Source organism: Paramisgurnus dabryanus, chromosome 18, assembly GCF_030506205.2.
Source record: "Paramisgurnus dabryanus chromosome 18, PD_genome_1.1, whole genome shotgun sequence".
In the NCBI taxonomy this organism is placed as follows: domain Eukaryota; kingdom Metazoa; phylum Chordata; class Actinopteri; order Cypriniformes; family Cobitidae; genus Paramisgurnus; species Paramisgurnus dabryanus.
The window spans coordinates 488,689-511,122 of record NC_133354.1 but is presented as its reverse complement, the minus strand read 5'-3'; the positions used below and the strand labels follow the sequence as shown (position 1 = coordinate 511,122).

Below are 22,434 nucleotides of genomic sequence, written 5' to 3'. Positions count from 1 at the left end.
TTGAGATTTTCTAGGCAGATATGACTAGGAACTGTACTCTTATTCTGGCGTAATTAACAAGGACTTTTCTGCCATACCATGGCTGTAGCATGCGCAATGATATCACGCAATGCCCGAAAATAGTCCCCAGCTATTGAAAGTTACCAAGGGGACTATTTTCGGGTGCTGCGTAATACCATATCTGCCTAGAAAATCCCAACTCTTATTTTTCCGTCTGTCTTATGCTGCATTTACACCAACCGCGGTAGAGGCGTGAAGCGCGAGTGATTTCAATGTTAAGTCAATGTGAAGACGCGTTGACGCGCGTCAGGAGGTCCCGTGGCACGGAAGACGCGTTTCCACCTCTTTCGCGTGTGAAGCTCGTGCGAAAGGCACGAATTGAGCGTTGTGCGCGGTACCACGAATGGTGCTTTTTGTGCATTTTGCGGTTCACGCTAATTTGCGGCTGACACCCGAGTTAAAAAATGTGAACTTTGGCGGAATTTCACGCCGCGTTAACCAATCAGGAGCCTGTGGTGGCAGCCCCGCCTGGAGTCACTCATTCAACCAACGCTTGATATTGTCCATAAGCAGTCACCCGGAGCTATACGACACAAGTTCTTATTTCTATAGAGAAGACAAGAATAAAAAGGACCTCGCTTGGAAGAGTGTCAGTGAGGACATTGGGCAACCTGGTAATTGTAATACACACTTCACTTTTGAGTCACGTGACGTTTATCGACCCGCGTCATTTATTTTCCCCCTATAGTAAGGTTACCAAATACAAACTCGTAACTCTCTCGATAAATGCACAATCAACATCAGTCATTTTGCAAACAGACAACCGCATAGCACTTGCCCCTCCCACAAGAAGCAGAGTTTGCCTCTGACGCGCGTCAAATGCTTGCTTTTTCCGCGCGTCTACTCCGTTCTACACGCACGAATGCATCCAAATTGTTCAAGCGGCAAACCACGCGCGGTAGACATGATTTTGACGCCTGAAACGTGGTCGGTGTTAACTCAGCATTAGTACACAATGTAAGAAGAGTCAAGTTTTAAATAGGAAAAAAATATCCAAACTCTTTGGTTATTGTTGAGTGCGATGCTAATGGTCTAATCAGATTCAATGGATTGTGCTAAGCTATGCTAAAAGTGGTACCGCCAGATCCGGAGATCAGCTGAATGGATACCAAAACGGTATAACTCAAATGTTACACATTAGGGGAGCTGGAAAATGAGCTAATTTTCAAAAAAAGAAAAAAAGAAAAACCAAAACATAAAATGACATGAACAAAATTGTGCTTGGACACATTGAAAAACAATAAATAGAAATTCATGCTGAGTGACACAAAAAAAGACATTTGTGCTCAATGACACAAAATATTGTCCTTAAACTCGAAAAAAGTAAATCAAATATTTTCGTGACTATACCACGAAATGCCCTGAGGTAGGGTTGTAAAATTACAGGGTCAAATTAAAATCGTGTGATCTAAAAACAAAACATTTTACATGCCAGCAGTTAAGCAGTTCATACACACAGAATATTACAGTGCATTTATGCATTTGATGGACACTTCTATCCAAACGCGATCTTAAATATACAAGCTTAAGTTTTTAGCAGCATGTGTGTTCCCTGGAAATCAACACTAGGATCTTTTGCACTGCTAATGCAATGCTCTACTGTACCAACTGAGCTACAGGAACAGTAACACAATACAGGAAGCGCAGTGCAAAAACAGTAAATAACTGTAAACCTTAACTAAAATAAACGACATGACCCCTATAAATGTTTTGTAGTGTTATTAATTTGCTTTACACAGAAAGTGCCGTGTTCTGTGAGTTACAGTATATGTGTGGGAAAATCAATTTCTCCTTTATTAAGGGTAAATATTACTACAAATACACCTACACATGCAGGTACACTAAAACATTCAGTACTCTGAGTGTACCCTGTCTTTTAAAACGAGTAAAATGGCTTTGGAATGACTCGGACAATTCGTGCAGCAAGCAATTGCGCTAATGTTTCAAAACGCTCTCTCTCTCTCTAGTGGTGCATCAGCGGGCAGGAGACAGATAGACCCAGGGCTACTTAAAGTCTGGACAGCATGTCTTTATCCCCGACTGTAATAACAAAGGTTTTCACAGTCTGAATGCTGATGCTTTCGGAATGGAGGATTCAAAACAATGCAGACCACACGTTGCTTTCAATCTCTGAAGAGATCTCTGTTTTAGATCCAAATGCGTCTGCGAGGCAACGGCTGGTTGTTGATAGGGGTGCTAGTGCACATGCAGAATTTATATGAGTCAATGCTGGACATTCAGAATGAGTAATCTTGACCTGAGGTGTGGTGGAGGAATGAGTTTCACGGCATCCTACTTTGCTACAATGAATCATTGGATGCCAGGGCAAAACAAAGCATGGTGATATGGGCTTTCTTACTGAGATGTCTCCACATGCACACAGACAGACTCACACACAGAAGCTCACACACACACAGACATCAAAATCAGTGGATCAGTGTGTTTGCTTTAATGGATTGTCACAGCATCCGTGAAGAGCTCTGTCTTGCAGCTTTGATCTCCAGTCACAGTGGTGACGTTGTGCTAAAACAGCAGGCGAGACAGAAGCGAGGGTAAAAAACAAAATCGACGTCACTTCTTGCTCTCTTGATTACGGAGCGTCTGTCAGGCCGTGATAAGCCTTTTCTCTGTATGCAGTACATTGAGTTACACTGAGCTCATAAGAAGTGAGATTTGGATGCTGTGGCACTGTTTCTGAGATGAAATATCAAGGCTTTGAAAAAATGTCAAAGGTGATGAGAATCATACAGAAGTCAAACTGCTCTGGGCATCTGGCTCAAATAACACGAATGTACTGCCAGAGCAGCTAAACTGACTTCATCCTGAGGGGATTTGATAAAGCTTCACGATTCCCACAGAGGTAATGATGAAATGTTTTAGCAGTCTATCCATATGACAGCTGGTTTCGTCCCTACAGAGCCAGTGTCAACCGAATGTTTATATATATATATACTTCAAAAAGCCACCGATGTAACGCGCTGTCTACAGTGATAAAGCTGCTCTACTCTATGTGGGATGAGATGAACGATTTACCAGTTATTCCTCCTGCCAGGTGCTAATGTTCTTCGACTGGGGATCACTGCTTGCATCCTTTCCCTTTATTGCTGTACTTTATCTTTTGACTTTCCTCTCCTTTGTCTTTATATCCTTTAATTTTTCAGAATTGTTCCATACTGTTCCATATTTTTTCTCTCTACTCGCAATCAAAACCTCTCCAAGCAGAATTCGAACAGGTGACTCGTCCCGCATGAAAATGGGGTGCTCTTATGGTGCTTTTCCATTGCATAGTACCCCACAGATTGGTTTGGGTCAGGGTCGGGTCAGCTCACCTCACATTGGCTTGGTTAACACTTCGGAGTGGGAGGGATTATAGGCGTGTCGTTATATTTGCGCTGCCTACTGCTGTGAGCATATATGCGGACGTGCGCTTCGCGAATGTGCCGCCACAAACTGCAAGTCTGGATAAAAACTGTTATGGTGTTCCTGAGTTTCAACCTGCGGATGTTTTTTATAGCTAAAATGGAGTTTGGGAACTTACAGCAAAGCACAGATGACAACAGGTTTACTTGAGACAGCGCAAGCTAGCACTAAGGTAAAGCTTATCTTTTACATTATCGCGATGACGCTGGTAGTGACGATTCTCTCAGACCAATCAGTGATGTACAGTGTTTTTGCATCACGTTTTGGTATCAGCTCGGGTCGCTTGGAACCCCAACCGTAGTGTTACTAAAAAAAGTATCAGGTACTACGTACTGCACAAAGTGGAAAGTCCCCAAAATAAAGCCGACCCAAACCAAACCGTGGGGTACTGTGCAATTGAAAAGCGTCATTACGTGTACCTTCAGATCAGGGTTTACTCATTGCACAGCTTTCATAGACTAACTAACCTTTAAATATAACCCAACCTACTCAAAACCTCTCCGAGCAGCATTCGAACCGGGCAACTGGTCCGGCACTCCAACAAGCACCTCTTGAGATCGTGGAGTGAAGTTTACACTTTAGCTTTCTTAGACTTACTAGCTTACTGTATGTTACAAATAAACCCCATCCAACTCACAACCTGTCTGAGCACAACTAAAACCAATGACCGGTCCGGCATGGGTGTCTGGCGCTCCCACAAGCACCTCTTGATATCAGTGAGTGAGGTTTACACATTGCACAGCTTTCATAGACTAAATAGCTGTGTTCTATTTAGCTCTGTTACAAATATAACCCATCCTAGTCAAAAACCTCTCCAAGCTGAATTCGAACCACCGACCAGTCTGGCACAGGAGTCGGGCACACCAACCAGTCTGGCACAGGAGTGGGCACAACAAGCTCTTTAGATCAGGGAGTGAGCTCTACAAATTGCACAGCTATCCTAGACTAAATAGCCTCTGTTACAAATATAACCCATCCTACTCAAAACCTCTCCAAGCTGAATTCGAACCTCCGACCAGTCCGGCACAGGAGTCGGGCACACCAACCAGTCCAGCACAGGAGTGGGCACAACAAGCTCCTCTTTAGATTAGGGAGTGAGGTTTACACATTGCACAGCTTTCATAGACTAAATAGCCTCTGTTACAAATATAACCTATCCTAGTCAAAAACCTCTCCTAGCTGAATTCGAACCACCGACCAGTCCGGCACAGGAGTCGGGCACAACAACCAGTCTGGCACACCAACCAGTCTGGCACAGGAGTGGGGACAACAAGCTCCTCTTTAGATCAGGGAGTGAGCTCTACAAATTGCACAGCTATCCTGGACTAAATAGCCTCAGTTACCAATATAATCCATCCTACTCAAAACCTATCCAAGCTGAATTCGAACCTCCGACCAGTCCGGCACAGGAATCTGGCACACCAACCAGTCCGGCACAGGAGTCGGCACAACAAGTTCCTCTTTAGATCAGGGAGTGAGTTCTACACATTGCACAGCTTTTGTAGACTAAATAGCCTCTGTTACAAATATAACCCATCCTACTCAAAACCTATCCAAGCTGAATTCGAACCACCGACCAGTCCGGCACAGTAGTCTGGAACACCAACCAGTCCGGCACAGGAGTCGGGCACAACAAGCTCCTTTTTAGATCAGGGAGTGAGATCTACAAATTGCACAGCTATTCTAAATAGCCTCTGTTACAAATATAACCCATCCTACTCAAAACCTATCCAAGCTGAATTCGAACCACCGACCAGTCCGGCACAGTAGTCTGGAACACCAACCAGTCCGGCACAGGAGTCGGCACAACAAGCTCCTTTTTAGATCAGGGAGTGAGATCTACAAATTGCACAGCTATTCTAGACTAAATAGCCTCTGTTAAAAATATAACCCATCCTACTCAAAACCTCTCCAAGCTGAATTTGAACCACCAACCAGTCCGGCACAGGAGTCGGCACAACAAGTTCCTCTTTAGATCAGGGAGTGAGTTCTACACATTGCACAGCTTTTGTAGACTAAATAGCCTCTGTTACAAATATAACCCATCCTACTCAAAACCTATCCAAGCTGAATTCGAACCACCGACCAGTCCGGCACAGTAGTCTGGAACACCAACCAGTCCGGCACAGGAGTCGGGCACAACAAACTCCTTTTTAGATCAGGGAGTGAGATCTACAAATTGCACAGCTATTCTAAATAGCCTCTGTTACAAATATAACCCATCCTACTCAAAACCTATCCAAGCTGAATTCGAACCACCGACCAGTCCGGCACAGTAGTCTGGAACACCAACCAGTCCGGCACAGGAGTCGGCACAACAAGCTCCTTTTTAGATCAGGGAGTGAGATCTACAAATTGCACAGCTATTCTAGACTAAATAGCCTCTGTTAAAAATATAACCCATCCTACTCAAAACCTCTCCAAGCTGAATTTGAACCACCGACCAGTCCGGCACAGGAGTCGGCACAACAAGTTCCTCTTTAGATCAGGGAGTGAGTTCTACACATTGCACAGCTTTTGTAGACTAAATAGCCTCTGTTACAAATATAACCCATCCTACTCAAAACCTATCCAAGCTGAATTCGAACCACCGACCAGTCCGGCACAGTAGTCTGGAACACCAACCAGTCCGGCACAGGAGTCGGGCACAACAAGCTCCTTTTTAGATCAGGGAGTGAGATCTACAAATTGCACAGCTATTCTAAATAGCCTCTGTTACAAATATAACCCATCCTACTCAAAACCTATCCAAGCTGAATTCGAACCACCAACCAGTCCGGCACAGGAGTCGGGCACAACAAGCTCCTTTTTAGATCAGGGAGTGAGATCTACAAATTGCACAGCTATTCTAGACTAAATAGCCTCTGTTAAAAATATAACCCATCCTACTCAAAACCTCTCCAAGCTGAATTCGAACCACCAACCAGTCCGGCACAGGAGTCGGGCACAACAAGCTCCTCTTTAGATCAGGGAGTGAGTTCTACACATTGCACAGCTTTTGTAGACTAAATAGCCTCTGTTACAAATATAACCCATCCTACTCAAAACCTATCCAAGCTGAATTCGAACCACCGACCAGTCCGGCACAGTAGTCTGGAACACCAACCAGTCCGGCACAGGAGTCGGGCACAACAAACTCCTTTTTAGATCAGGGAGTGAGATCTACAAATTGCACAGCTATTCTAAATAGCCTCTGTTACAAATATAACCCATCCTACTCAAAACCTATCCAAGCTGAATTCGAACCACCGACCAGTCCGGCACAGTAGTCTGGAACACCAACCAGTCCGGCACAGGAGTCGGCACAACAAGCTCCTTTTTAGATCAGGGAGTGAGATCTACAAATTGCACAGCTATTCTAGACTAAATAGCCTCTGTTAAAAATATAACCCATCCTACTCAAAACCTCTCCAAGCTGAATTTGAACCACCAACCAGTCCGGCACAGGAGTCGGCACAACAAGTTCCTCTTTAGATCAGGAAGTGAGTTTTTCACATCGCACAGCTTTCACAGACTAACTGGCCTCTGTAAGGTAAACACTAGGCTAGTGCTGTGATTTCCTCTCTACCACATTTGAGCAGGGCCACAGAAAACTAATCCACCATCAGGTTCAATATCAGTGTGGGAACAGAAATGTGTTGGCAAGATTAGCTCTGCTTATAACCTCTCTTTCTCTATTTCTTCCAGCAGAACCGGCCGTCACATTAACCGTGAGCTGCGGCTCTGGCAGGGTTCTATTAGATGTCAGACACAATGCGCTCCCGTCTGCCGCTCTCGACCGTGTCGGGTGCTCGTGTCTGCCTCTCACTCTCTCTCTCTCTCTTTCAGAGGAACAAAAGAGAAAGGGAAAAATCTCACCTACAGGTGCTTTGTTCAACAAAATTGCAAAGGAGCCTGTGAGGGAGGACAGACTGTGGGACGCTCAGGGAGACGATAATACAGATCTGATTTGAAACGAGGAATGATCAGACAAGATGATCTGAGGTTATAATGGCTTTTATTATTCTGTCACTTTGAATCTGTATTGTGGGCCACCGTATGAATAAATGTAACAGCTGGTAATCTATGGATGCTTCTGTTACTACAGTTACACATCAATATAAATACCAGGCGTTTGGTAGGAGGTTGTATCCAAAAGAACCTACGATAAGCCTTCAAGATATATATCATAAAATGTCAATAAAATATTTTTAAATGAAAAAACACTAAAACATATTTTATTTGTTTAATCTGCATGTCATGTGACAGAACACTACAATATATCAAACCCAATCTCACAGAAATTCGTGTTATAGTCACCAAATTTTTTATTAATGTATTTGTGCAATTGAAACAAATTTCCTGTGTTTTTCCGTGCCCCTAGGGCACGAATGTCTTTTTCATGGCACACAGCATGAATTTCTAGAAACAGTTTTTGTATCATTTTTGTACTTTTTGTATTGTGTAATTTTGTTTTCTCATTGTTTTGTCTTATTTTTTTACCATTGTCGCTTGGGGTTAGGGTTAAAATTACTTTCTGCGACATCCTAACCCTAACCCCAAGCGACAATGATTTAAAAATAGTAAAATCAATGAGAAAAAAATATATAAAATGACACAATATAGAACTGTTTCTAGAAATTTGTGGCACGAAAAACAGCGGAATATCACGTCAATAGCATGAACAAAAATTTATAAAAAAATTTGTGACTATAACAAGACTTGCCATGAGATAGGGTCGAATATATCAGTAGACTGAGAACTTAGATGGTTATGTTTTATGTACCGACAAAAGAAAATTACTAGATGATAACAAATAATAATAACAATGATGTAAAATTATGTAAACAGATGAAAAATAAATATGTTTTGAAATTAAATTTGCAAATGTGCTATTAAATTATTGAAATATTTCATTAAAATCTCAGGGGTTCTTCAAGTAAATAATTTAGGTCAATAATTTTGGCTGACAGAAATGTTTGAAACCCCTTGCAAAAGGATTTGCTAAGATGCCTTTTAACTTGTCCACTCACTCGATGTATTTATATAAATCACAATTTGTATTAATAAAGCATTATAGAACAGCTATTTCCATTTAGCTATTGAAAAGTCTTCTTCACTCCCCTGCAGTGGGGTGTCCAAAAAATGTCAAGTACAACTGCTGGGTTTACTCAGACATCAAAACAACATCAAGTGAATATGGTGAACCCTGACCGCAGTCTCGCAAAATATTCTCCTGTCATTTCTTTTTGATCTTTCACTCTGAAGGAACTTTTTCTTCTTCTGCTGCTCAGCGCAGCGTGTTGCCTGGGTCTTCTCAGTGCAGTGCTTTAGAAAGCACACTTTTCCTGTCTGATCTCGACCCTGTGCTGGTTTGATCCACTGATTATAGGAGATCTGCTACTATAAGGTACAGATGATAGTGATAAAAGATAACACTGGAATGTGGTTATCTTGTATTAGTTAGCTTTCTCATGCTTATCTTTGCAAATGGAACAACGGATAGAGACAATCCGAAAATTCATTACCAGATTTGTTTAAAAATGGCTAATCACGGTACATTCTCCAAATTCCTGAGAAAATTTGTTGTTCGGGACAAAGGACATTAGCTGTGATATAAAATCTAGTGAACTCCAAAAGAGAACCACCAGAATTATACATAAATATGTAAATATATGTAAAATATTGACAACCGTCAATAGTTGTCATTTTACCATCTGAATATACCAAATATAGTCCGACTTTGAATAACAATACTTATTTATTTATTTAAGCTCAGCTTAGCTAATTTTATTTTATTATGTTATTTTATTTTATTGTTTATTTGATTGTTTATTTTATTTTATTTTTTATATTTCATTTTATTTTATATTTTATTTTAGTTTAAATTTTATATTTTATTTTATTTTTTATTTTATTTTTTATTTATTATATTTTACTTTATTTTATTTTATTTATTATAATATTTTATTTTATATTTTATTTTATTTTAGTTTAGATTTTATATTTTATTTTATTGTTTATTTTATTTTATTTTATTGTTTATTTTATTTTATTTTATTTTATTTTATGTTTTGTTTTTATATTTCATTTTATTGTTTATTTTATTTTATTTATCTGATTGTTATCCCAATAGTCACTTTTGTCCCATTGCTTTGCACTAAAAAGTACTGTCTATAATTTTCCAATAAAACAGTACATACTTTTCGGTCACAGTGTATAAATAGACAAATAAGGATGCAGCAATACTTTGTTGTTAAGGCAATCCCAGCATGCACTGTGGCAAGCTATAAAATTTATTTATTTTATAAATCATTTATAATTTATATCTTAATATTTTCATAATATTTTGTATTCCATAATCTGAAATAAGCTTTTAATTGATGTATGGTTTGTTAGGATAGGACAATATTTGACCGAAATAAAAATATTTAAAAATCTGGAATCTGAGGGTGCAAAAAATCTAAATATTGCCTTTAAAGTTGTCCAAATAAAGTCCTTAGCAACACCTATTACTAATGGTAACTTATATATATATTTAAGGTAGGATATTTATAAAATACTTCATGGAATATGATCTTTACTTAAAGGTATTGCGAAGGATTTTCTTTTTCTGGGTGGATCATCAAGACTATTGGTCCTCCTAGTTGTCAATCAGGAATGTTGCACAATTGCATTTTTTAAAAAGTGGAGAAGGGGGTTATTTTCAAAAATTCAAGAAAATCCTCCGTTAAATCTTTAATATTCTAAAGATTTTTGGCACAAAACAAAAATTCAAAATACTGTATTGTTGGCTATTGCTACAATATACCTGTGCTACTTATGACTGGTTTTGTGGTCCAGGGTCACAAATATAATATTTATGATAAAATAAAATGCTACTATTGTATACTGCAGCTCTGTTAATTTTAAAACAAAGCTACTACATGTATTGTATGCAGCCAATAAACTAAGAAATCAAAATAGTTAAACACCATGGTTTAGACACCAGCATATCATGCTTCTGTTTTCTTTAGCAGCGTGTGCTGATGACATTGACTCTGTCATTTGACCTCTGCTGTTTATATATAGTGACCACTGAGAGACCTGTTCAATATGAATCCCATTTGCACATCTCTAGGCAGGGGAGCCATATCTAATATCCATTTGCAATGCAGACAAATTTTAATTGGCATTAAGGCGGGATATAACCACAGCGGTCACATTGCGTTTCAAAATGGAACAGACACGTGAAGCATCTTGCTCACCTCGTTGGCATGACATAGGCAAGGTCAAAGAAATCATATTTAAATAGAAGATAAGAGGACAGCGCAAGCCTTTTGTCCATTTCAGACTCGCTGCATCTTTGTCGCAGTCAAGGTGACCGTTGCTATGTGTGGAAGTCCGATAAGCCGGAACACGGCGGCCATGACAGGGTAATTGATGGGACGTATGGTCTATGAGTGTTTGGAGCACCCTGCTTTCCCCAGTAACAGAATCTCATTAGCTCGGATGGAAACCCCATGATTTGCCCCTCTAAAAGGCTTCGACTGAATAGCCCTGTCAATCGAGGATCCAGGGGTTGTCTGTAATGAGAATATGTAACTTAATAATAAGTGAATGTAGACCGGATCATATTTGTATGTAAGCCGTTACTCCAGTATCATTCCCACGCTTTTAGCACAATTTTGATAGCGTTGTACCCATATTGAAGAATTTCAATTTGCCTTTTCTGTATTAAATGGAAAACGTGACGGGTCATGCCGTTGAGTGTCATGAGGTTAGGTTGTCTCGTTCACTACTGGTTCCCACCCAAACAAAGCCTTCATGAGATAAGCGCCTCCTCCCCCTGGGGATAAAGCTGCCCTGGGTTTCCCCTGCACACTCTGTCCTGGAGAGATTGCTATTGTCATTCATTTGGGACAAATCCTCTTTGGAAGCAGAGCATATAATGATCTGCTTACAGTACAACAAACCTTCAAAGACAATAGGGGATAATCTGCCAATCCTTTTTCCCACAGTGTGTTTGAGAGGAAGTCACATGCTGTTTACAGAAAGTGGAATCGATACGCCGTGGCATCTCTGAGCTGATGACTTAAATACCACACTCCTTGATTTAGCATAGTAATGAACTACAGGGATGCGGTCAGCAGGGTTGTAGACATACCATCATCCATCACACCTATCCTAAAACTGCACTATAAAAATTTTATTTTTTTACCAATTATGGGTAAATATTGGACAGAACGCAGCACTGAGTTTTTTTAACCCAGCATGTGTTCTGTCCAATATTTACCAATTATTAGTCAAAAATAACCCAGATATTTTGAGAGTGTGTTATGGGCGAGTCACAGGAACATTGTTAGCTTGAAGTAAAATATTAACTTGGATATACAGTAGGCTACTAATAACTTACAAGAGATATTTAAAATATTTAAAACTGAGGCCAGATATCTAAGATATACACTGAAAAAATCCTTGGCTATTTTTAACTCATGGTTGGATCAAAAAGGGACAAATCCAACCGTTGGGTTATACATTTCCCTATGTTGGGTTGTTTCAACCAAAATGCCTGGGTCAAATGTAAACATTTCTGGGTTAACCTAACAGGTTTGTCGCTTTTTTAGCTCAAGTTGAAAATAACTATTTAAAAAAAAATTGAGCTTAGATTATTCAGAACATAGGCAATATCTTGATTATTTACTATTTCAATATTAATAATCAATGAATTTCCAGCAAAAATAGTTATACCCTAATGTATACTGTGATATAAAATTACAATGTCCCCACTCCTATGTACAGTTTGAGCCCTGTATTTGTTGATTCCAGCCCTTTTTCTGTACTGTATGCACAGCAACCTCCTACCCGTGTAACAGAGGTAGAATTTCTTTGACGTAAGATCAATTTTGGTGTCATTCATGAATGATTCATGAGCAATGAGCTCATAATGTGTTTGTGATACACGATGATGACACAGATTACCCAAGATGCCACTGTTGTTTGCTAAGATCAAATGCACGTCTAGTGCAGGTATGCTGGATAAATCTTATGGTCAAAAACACAGCTGGGTTCACTCCAATTCACTCAAAAAAGCAAGAATATATATATATATATATATATATATATATATATATATATATATATATATATATATATATATATATATATATATATATAACAATTCTTAGAAAGTCATTGTAAATGCAATGCACAGTATAGAAAAAAATATATAAATGAATAAATGAATAAATAAATAAATAAATATTGAATTTAAATGTACAAAGATAATCGTAACCTTGCATTGTCATTATTTATAGCATTATGGTAAAAAATAATTTTTGAATTAATTATTATATTTGCATTAAAGGGACAGTTCGGCCAAAAATGATATTAAACCCATGATTTACTCACCCCCAAGTTGTCCGAGTTGCATATGTCCATCGTTTTTCAAACAAACACATTTTCTGATATTTTAGAAAATGTTTTAGATCTTTCAGTTGATTAAATGTAATGTTACGGGGTCCACCCAAAGTCCACGACCTTCAAGTCCAAAGGTCTTCTGAGGGTAAACCGCGCGGTGTTGTTGTAGAAATATCCATATTTAAAACTTTATTAACGAAAATAACTACCTTCCGGTAGCGCCGCCATCTTAGTTGCGTCCGCATTCAGGAGAGAGTATTAGCGTAGTGTACGCACTTTTCTCAGTGACGTATGACAAATTCGGAGGGCGGGGCACAGAGCAGCAGCAGAGTAGCCTCCGTAGGCTGCGTAAGCTCTCATCCTGAATGCGGACGCGACTAAGATGGCAGCGCTACCGGAAGGTATTTATTTTCGTTAATAAAGTTTTAAATATGGATATTTCTACAACAACACCGCGTGGATTACCCTCAGAAGACCTTTGTTTATCATCCTGGAGCCGTTTGGATTTAATTTGTGAAGGATGGACGCACTTTTTTTGGACTTGAAGGTCGTGGACTATGGGTGGACCCCGTAACATTACATTTAATCAACTGAAAGATCTAAAACATTTTCTAAAATATCCGAAAATGTGTTTGTCTGAAAAACGATGGACATAAGCAACTCGGACAGCTTGGGGGTGAGTAAATCATGGGTTTAATATCATTTTTGGCCGAACTATCCCTTAAAAGGTCGCGTTCTTACTGGTCAATTTTTTCAAACTTTAGTGTGTAATGTTGCTGTTGGTGCATAAATAATACCTGCAAAATGATAAAGCTCAAAGTTCAGTGCCAGGCGATATATTTTCTTCAACAGAATTCCCCTTTCAAAGCCTACAGAGAAGGGCGGGTTTGGACTACAGCCCTCTACTTCCTGATTTAATGACATCAATAAAACAGTTTTTGACTAAAGTCCGCCCACAGGAATACGTCTGTCGCCAGCTTTGGCTCAAACGGCTCTGCTAAGCTAAGCTGCTGTCCAATCACAACACACAAAACAAAGCACACAATCAGAACTCGTTGTGTATTTCTGAAGGAGGGACTTCATAGAAAAAGAAAGACATCAGCCCGTTTTTAGGACAGTGAAAGCAGCGGTATACAGAAGTCAATTGTGTAAAAAAACACTGTTTTTTCCACATGAAACATGAACACATGTTATATTGCGCACTGTAAAGAACGGGACCTTTACAGTAATGATAATCAGGGATTGTTGTTTTTTATTTATTTTTATTTAAGAAGTCCAATTTACCCAAATGTCAAAACAGTATTAAAAACAATGTAGTGTCATATGATCCCAGTTGTGTTTACCTTCTCCTGGTATTGCCGTCGTGATGAGTCCAGAGACTGGATGAGGGCTGTGGCGTGGCCGACGAACATTGCGTAACAGGTGGCACCCACGATCATACTGAGCATTGTGATCCAAAGGTCCGACATGCTGACCGGTGCTCTGGCTCCGTACCCGATACACAGCATGTGGCTCATGGCTTTAAATAGGGCGTAAGAGTACTGCTTCCCCCAGGAGTCGTTCTAAAAGAGCACAAGAGACAGAGAGAGGGCAAGATGAGATGAAAAGAAGCAGCTTTGGAGATGGAAAAGCAGGTGGAGTGAATTTAACACATGTAAGCTTGAAGGCAAACACTGCAAGTGCTTCATAAGAGTTTTCAAAGAGCCTCCTGCCAACATAACCTTCATGCTTGATAAACTCACTCACTACTTATTTGCATTTCTAACTTGAAAACTTGACAAGGTGGCATTTTTGTATGAATTGAAAGTGTATGTGAAAGTATGATGTGAATCGTACAGTAATGTACAAGTATTTAACTCATTCCCTGCCAGCCTTTTTTTTTAAAGTTGCCCACCAGCATTTTTTTTTTAATTTTTACAAAAGTTTCACAAAATGCCTTCCAGGAAAATTTTCTTGTAAAAATATATAAACATACAAATATATCAAATGAAAGAAAAAACCCTCTGCTTAAAAACAAACAATAAACAAACAAACAAACAAAAATGTCTCATTCTGTCAATATTTTTTCCTCTGCTTATAAACTCTTAAATATTGGTATTTTTCTGAAAAAAAATACAAATTTTTTTAGCAAAAAGCTGAAATAATTACATTTTTGTAAAGGAATTTTTTTATAGATCAGATTCAGAGCGATTATCAAAACATACACAGAGTTTAAAATTAGTAAATAATTTTTTTGCTTCAGTTTTTTTTATAAATGTGGCCATCTAGTGGATAATTGCGGTATAACAGATTAACATAAAATCTCATCCGAAATACTTCTCAAAACATTCCCCGCCAGCCTTCTTTTTTCTTTTTTCTTTTTTTTAAGTTGCCCGCCACCATTTTTTTTTTGTGCTTTTCACAAAAGTTTCACAAAATTCCTTCTGGAAAAAAATCTTCTAAAAATATATAAACATACAAATATATCAAATGAAAGAACAGACCCTCTGCTTTCAAAAAACAATAAACAAACAACTTTCATCCTATTTTTCACTACTTAAACTCTTAAATATGGGTATTTTCTTTTAAAATATTTTTTTGCAAAACGCTGAAATAATTGCATTTTTGATCAGGTCTTTCAATCAAAAAAAGATTTTGACCAAAAAATATAATGATTTTATATGCTGAATCATTGCAATTATTCACATATTAATATTTGCATAGACAATAGTTTTGCATAAACTGTGTTTGGACATGCTCCAAATATTATAGCATTTACAAAAAATGCAAATCACATTGAAAAGTTATAGAAATTTAACTCTACATAACATTCAGTTTGACTACAATTGATTGTTTCTGCATGTTAAGGATTTTAATTTTTTATCTTCATACCGAGTTTAGCTTCAGGCCCAATTTTATATCCCATGTGTTAAAGTCCATCCATCTATATCTCCAAACTTTGTTCGCCATTTGCAGTGGGGTGCGAAAACAAGTAATGGTTCTTGTGTCTGCTAATCAACTTGGATTACTTCCATTAGCCGCAGTCAGTTGATGTACGGCTCTCTGAATCCCTCATGTCGGATGGGTAGAGAGAGAGAGAAAGAGAGCAAAGACGCTTTCAGTGCTCTCCCAGGCTATTAGTGAACTTGATTTGAATGGAAAACTGTACGAATAAAAAGAGACAAACTGTACTCTGGATGTACCGCAGCTCGTCTGAGCTCAATACAACTCAATACGACTCTTGAAAACAAGAAGCAGACGACCGAATCAGACAAAAAACATGTAACCAGAGCTGCATGGGTATATAAAATAGATAAAATTGTTTGACGAAACATATCTGGGACACTATCAAGCACGCTTTTCTAGAACATAATATGCTTGCATTTCCACCATTTATCATTCACAATACTGTAAACCGTATAATACCGAATGTAATCCCTGTTGAATCAGCACAAGAAATTTTGGTAGGTCACACGGAATTCAGCAAGGCACTCTTTATGTCAGATAAATTTGCTTTATATTATGTTTTTTGCACCGTGTCACTCTTTATTGTCAGCATTACTCTTACAGACCCCAGTGTTTTGCTGAGACTAAAACAAGGCATGCATTATTTCTGGATGGCCTCTGCTCTTCTATGTAAAATCTCAATGGAGGAATGTGACAGTCGTGTTCGTGGATGGGGTATTGAATAAATCAGCTGACTGCCGAAATCTCTTCCTATCCATTTGGAGGAAAAAAGTGCTGAGAAAGCCATGAACTAGCACACTTCTGCCTGGCAACACACAGGATCCTCGCATGCAAGCTGAGATCTATCACACATCAATTTTCTGCTAAGTGTGCCAGAATTATTTTTAAGAAAACTATCCTGATGTGATCGCTCGCTTTCTCGCTGTGCTAATGGAATATGTAAAAGTGACGTAATGACTAGGGATGCACCGAATCGCTTTTTGACGGGGTTCGGCCAAATCCTAGATTTTTTTCCATCTAACCCAATCCTAGGCTTTCACTACGCTGGTCGACGTCACGCGGCCGTTGATTACACACATCGGGTGCTGACATGGGGATAAGCTTTTTCTTTTGGTGAGCCTTACGCCCCATTCAGACAGCCAACGACAAGCAGTAGCAGAGCGACGCGATCTCATTCATTTCAATGGAAACCTGGCGACTTCCGGCGACACAAGTGACCGTTGGCGACAGTATGGGCGTGTCCAGCGACGCGAGAAAGTTAAGAAAAGTTTAACTTTATGCAAATGTCGAGCGACTTTCGGGAGCGACTACCAATGAGAACAAAGCAGTGGAGTTCACGTCATCCTTCTCTCGTCAGTTACTGGAGTGGATCGTACTCATTTGTTTATGACAAGCAGATTTAGAAACGCCTCATTGAAAGAGACAGGCGACACACAGCGATAACGTCGCTGGCTGTCTGAACGAGGGGTTAGGGGCGGGTCACATTTCGTGGACGTGAGCGTGTTGCACTGCAATGCTTTCATTATGCATAGGCTTATGGTAATTGTCAAAATAGTTTTTCCCACTTGTCATCCTGGCATAATGTTGCCTATCCTTTTTTTAGAGTTAAAAATAAATCAAATGAAAAATACACTGCTGTGGACGTTGTTTACTTCATTAATGTGTTTTACTGTGTTAATGGAATAAGGATGTGAATCGGTGCATCCCTAGTAATGACCAAATGGTTAGACTCAAACATACAACTCTTGGGTTATAAGATGGACAGATTACATGTTTCTTTCAGAGACTAACACTAAAAAAATCTAATACATGCTCGCATTGAGGTTGCAAAGAAATGACATCATTGATATTCCTTAAACATGCTGTGTTGTCGTATGACATAAAATATACCTTTTCCAAATCGAGTTAATATGGAAATTGAGTCTGTGTGATTGACTTTGCATAACTCTCTAACACGATGTAGTGAGTGTTGAGTGATGGCAAGGGCAGAAAGAAATTGGAGAAAGAAATTGAAAGTTCAGGATGGCATATTAACTGGCAAATAAAAGTGCTGTTAGCTTGACTACATTTACCGTATCAGTAGTGTGACTGTAGCTTAGCTGTTTTTAAAATAGTGTAACCTTTTAGCAAGCCATTTACTCCAACAGGGCGCAGTGTTGCATGACAAAATTCGACATTTCTGTATTTTATGTCACACCGGATTGGGCGCACAGCCTTCACAACTGAATAATCAGAACCTCTCTCTTTTATGTCAGTTTGACAAATCCAATTTCATTTACAATGAAACGATGAAAAAAAATACATTTGATTCTTTTGAGTCAACACTCAATGTTTTTAAGAGTCATTGCATAGCATTTTACATTTTTGTTGGTAGTGAAACAAACATTGAGGGCTGTTATCCAATATAATTATATATTAAATTATTGTAATTTTTAATATTTAGTACAAGTACAAGCTTATAACCCCACGTGCATTCATTCCTATAATGAACCAGGTTCATTGCTTGAATAGTACCATTTTTAGCCCAACTATATATTATATCCACACGATTACCCATATGAAGATCACCTGTTACCTGTGGTGAAATCATTTTCAAGTAGCTTAGCTAACATTTCATGTCACTATGTATATGTGCATGCAAAACAATAATCTAAGCATGCACATTGTAGATGTGCATATAAACGTGTGTACATTCTGGATCTTTCACGTGTGCATACACGAGCGTCTTATGTGACTAATATAGGGATTAGCTCAGAAATATAACCTAAGCTATACACTGAGCCTTCCCTCACCTTTGGAATACTTATGTAGAGGTATGTGTGACGCATACTGTACTCAACACACATTTACATACATGCACATTTATACACACACACGCACACAGATTATCAGACATTCAATACATTTCCCAAGTGGGGTCTTCCAATCATGTGCAGACCACTTTAGGACGCACAGCTATCAAATGTGTCGGGTTGAAGTGTTAGTTAAAGCAGTGTCTGATTGTGAAGAATGAGAGATTGTAATGAGTCAGACTGATTGGGACGGGTCTTAAATGATTTCCTATGTGTTGGCCATTAGAAAGTACAGAGGAAGCTCTGTTGGGACAGACAAATTACAATCAGACATAATAATAACTCCTTGAAGAACAATAGGGTCCTCGTACATCAATGCTCAGGCCCTTAAAGTGTTGACGCTTCCCATTCACTTTTAATGGGTGACGTCATGCGTTGCCGAACTGAATTGTGGATCCGTCGGCGCCGCGTCAGTGCCATTGCTCACGCAGAAGTTGAACATTTCTCAACTTTTCAAGCGGCAACACGTGCGTCAGGCAATCAGATCGCCTTATGCAAATAACCTAGGCAGAGCCAGCCAACTACGTTTATGGAAGACCGGAACGTGTATAGCGGCCACTGTGATTGGCTGTTGGCCACGCTTCAGACAAGCCTTCCGTTAAGCTGTAACGCTTACGCCCCGTGTGAATGTAGTGCGGCGCGGTAGACGCGATTCCGCCTCATTTGCGCATCTTATGCGTTGCCACCCGAAATGCGCGAGTTGACAAATTTGAATTTTGGCGGAAAAACGCACCGTGTTAACCAATCAGGAGCTTGCTTTAGTAGTTATATGATTACAGGAAGCGAGCGGAGTTGCAGAAGCCCCTCCCATTATGCAAATTTCCGCTTGAATGTCTCGATGACTAGAATTTCACGCACAGCTTACACAGGCGAAAAGCGAGTAAACTCAAAATGTTCAAGCGGCAAACTAGACGTGGTAGACGTGAATTTGACACCTCAAACGCGGGTGGTGTGAACCCACAGTAAGATGTACACATCATAATTTAAAGGAATAATAATAATTTACTCACCACCATGTCATCCAAAATGTTGATGTCTTTCTTTGTTCAGTCGAGAAGAAATTATGTTTTTTGAGGAAAACATTGCAGGATTTTTCTCATTTTAATGGACTTTAATAGAGCCCAACATTTAATACTTAACTCAACACTTAACAGTTTTTTTCAACTGAGTTTCAAAGGACTATAAACGATCCCAAACGAGGCATAAGGGTCTTATCTAGCAAAACGATTGTCACTTTTGACAAAAATAAATAAAAAATATGCACTTTTAAACCACAACTTCTCATGTAGATCCGGTCGTGATGCGCCAGCGTGACCCCACGCAATACGTCATGACGTCAAGAGGTCACAGAAGACGAACGCGAAACTCCGCCCCAGTGTTTACAAGTGTGTTGAAAGTGGACCGTTCCTACGTTGTTGTATGTCAACTGATACTAATTCATGTCTTTGTGTCAGTTTATTGTTTACAATGGTCCGCAAATGTGCGTTTTATATATGTAACACGTGACCTCCCTACGTCACTACGCATTTACGTTAGGTCACGCTGGACCGGACCTAGATGAAAAGTTGTGGTTTAAAAGAGCATATATTGTTTATATTTTTTATAGTCCTTTGAAACTCCTTTGAAAAAAACTGTTAAGTGTTGAGTTAAGTATTAAATGTTGGGCTCTATTAAAGTCCATTAAAATGAGAAAAATCCTGCAATGTTTTCCTCAAAAAACATAATTTCTTCTCAACTTAACAAAGAAAGACATCAACATTTTGGATGACATGGTGGTTAGTAAATTATCTGGATTTTTCTTTTAAGAAAATGGAATATTCATTGGAATATTAAGAAATGGAATATATAAGTAAAAAATAGATTTTTATATTAACAGGATATTAATATTAAAGGATATATAAATGTTTTAAATATGGATATTTTTCTTACAAAAAAGGGCTTAAATAACCCCTTGAAGCCGTGTGAATTACGTCTCTGAAGGATGGATGCACTTTTTGGCTTAAACGTCATGGATCGTGTTTTCTACAGTTTTAAAGCTTAGAAGAGCCCGGACATTTACTAAAATAACTCAAATTGTGTTTGTCACAAAAAAGATGATGGACATATATATGTTGGATGGGATAAGGGTGAGTTAATCATGGGGTAATTTTCATTTTTTGCTGAACTATTATAACAACCTGATCTCACAAATTTCCGTGGTATTGTCACAGAATATTTTGCTCATTTATCCGTGTCATTGTCACGGAGCTCCGCATTTTTCCGTGTCCGTACCACAAACTTTCTTTTCCGTGTCAGTTTTATGTATTGGTTACTCAATTGAGTTTTTCCTATTTTAAAGTAATTTTCGCTTTGGTTTGGAGTTAGTTTTGGTTTTGGGTTATGATGTCACTATTGGATTATACTATTTTTTTTCCGGATTTTTAAACAATTGTCGCCTGACGTTAGGGTTAGAGTTGGGTTTGGATGTCATTTTATGTAACAGAAAGTCGTTAACCCCAAACCCAAGTGACAATAGTAAGAAAATAGGAAAAAACAAATTTCTTATTAAAAGGAAAAGTATTTTTATTCTGCACAAAGCCATCAACTCTTAAAAAACACAATAAACCACAGACAGATTCCAGAAGTGTAAATGCTTCAGTAACATTCAGTTTGTGATGTCTGCTTGGGCCTCTGTTTCTCTTTATCTACTGCTTCTGTCTCTGTCGTTCTCTCTCTTCTTTGACCTATCTGCTGTTCTCACTGTTTTCTTTCATTCTGTCTCACCGCCCCCGATGGATGTCAAGCTATCTAAAGTGTGATCAAACCAAGAGCACTGCAGTCTCAACAGGTCTCCTGAGAATTAAAAGCAATCTTTTAGAAGAAAACAGGCATCCAAAAAGATCCCGAGTTTAACACCCGTATCCGTTATTTCATTATTGTAACAAGAAAACTGAACTATTTACTATTGATTGACGCATTGTGCGCAACAAAACCTATAGAAAACCGAACAGGGATATTTGGCGTTAAATACAAGTTAACAGCATTTGTGTTGATTATCAATAAGTTCGTACCACCACAAATCCTTTAAAGATAGCAGGCAATTACTTGACAATCCTGGTATTTAATTGAATCAGTGTTTGTGCTAACATAGGAAAATCTCAATGGGAAAGTTCAGACAAATTTTTTTTTATTGTTAACAAAACAAAAACACATTTTCTTTTTTCTTTAATCCAGTGAGGGGTTTGAGAAAATCTCTCAAGAATTAAATGTGATCATGGTTAATAATACAAAACAAACAAATGCATAAATAGAAAAACTAATTACTTGGTCCCTACAATTCACGCCTGCCTGCCTCCATTTTGAAATATTTTCATGAACTTGAAGATTAGTGTTTCCATACATCTTCGAAAATGCTTTTTTGCAATTTTGATAAACGTGGATGATGTGTATTCCTGGCATATAGAAAAGTATTACTGTGCAAAGTATGCATGCTGCAGAAATATTAGTATGCTATTCTGAATGTGCTGCTATCTCTAAGTTTTGACAGAGATCAAAAAAGGCAAACGAAAAGCAAAATCTCCTATCTATACTAAGCTTGATCCATATAAACATGGGGCTTTTACTTGCAGGACAAAATCGTGACTGAGAATAAGAAATTGTTAAAGCTTGAAACTCGAATTATGCAATGCATTGTGGGTGAAAAGTTTAAGCCTAAAGATAATGAGGCAGGTAGTAGCTCGCTTATTATAAATAACCAAGAAATCACCTTTGTTCTGGTGGGCTTTTTCTGCCTGATGAG

The 22,434-nt window shown here is 38.7% G+C and overlaps 1 protein-coding gene across 3 annotated transcripts in view; it reads right to left on the bottom strand.

The window, feature by feature from the left end:
• Positions 1 to 22,434, bottom strand: part of hcn1 (hyperpolarization activated cyclic nucleotide-gated potassium channel 1) — a 119,056-nt gene that overhangs the window by 28,637 nt on the left and 67,985 nt on the right. For all 3 annotated transcript variants that reach the window (XM_065243976.2, XM_065243975.1, XM_065243974.1), the window contains exon 4: positions 14,202 to 14,420. In XM_065243976.2, the coding sequence (XP_065100048.1) occupies positions 14,202 to 14,420 (219 nt within the window). The remainder of the gene's footprint in view (positions 1 to 14,201; positions 14,421 to 22,434) is intronic.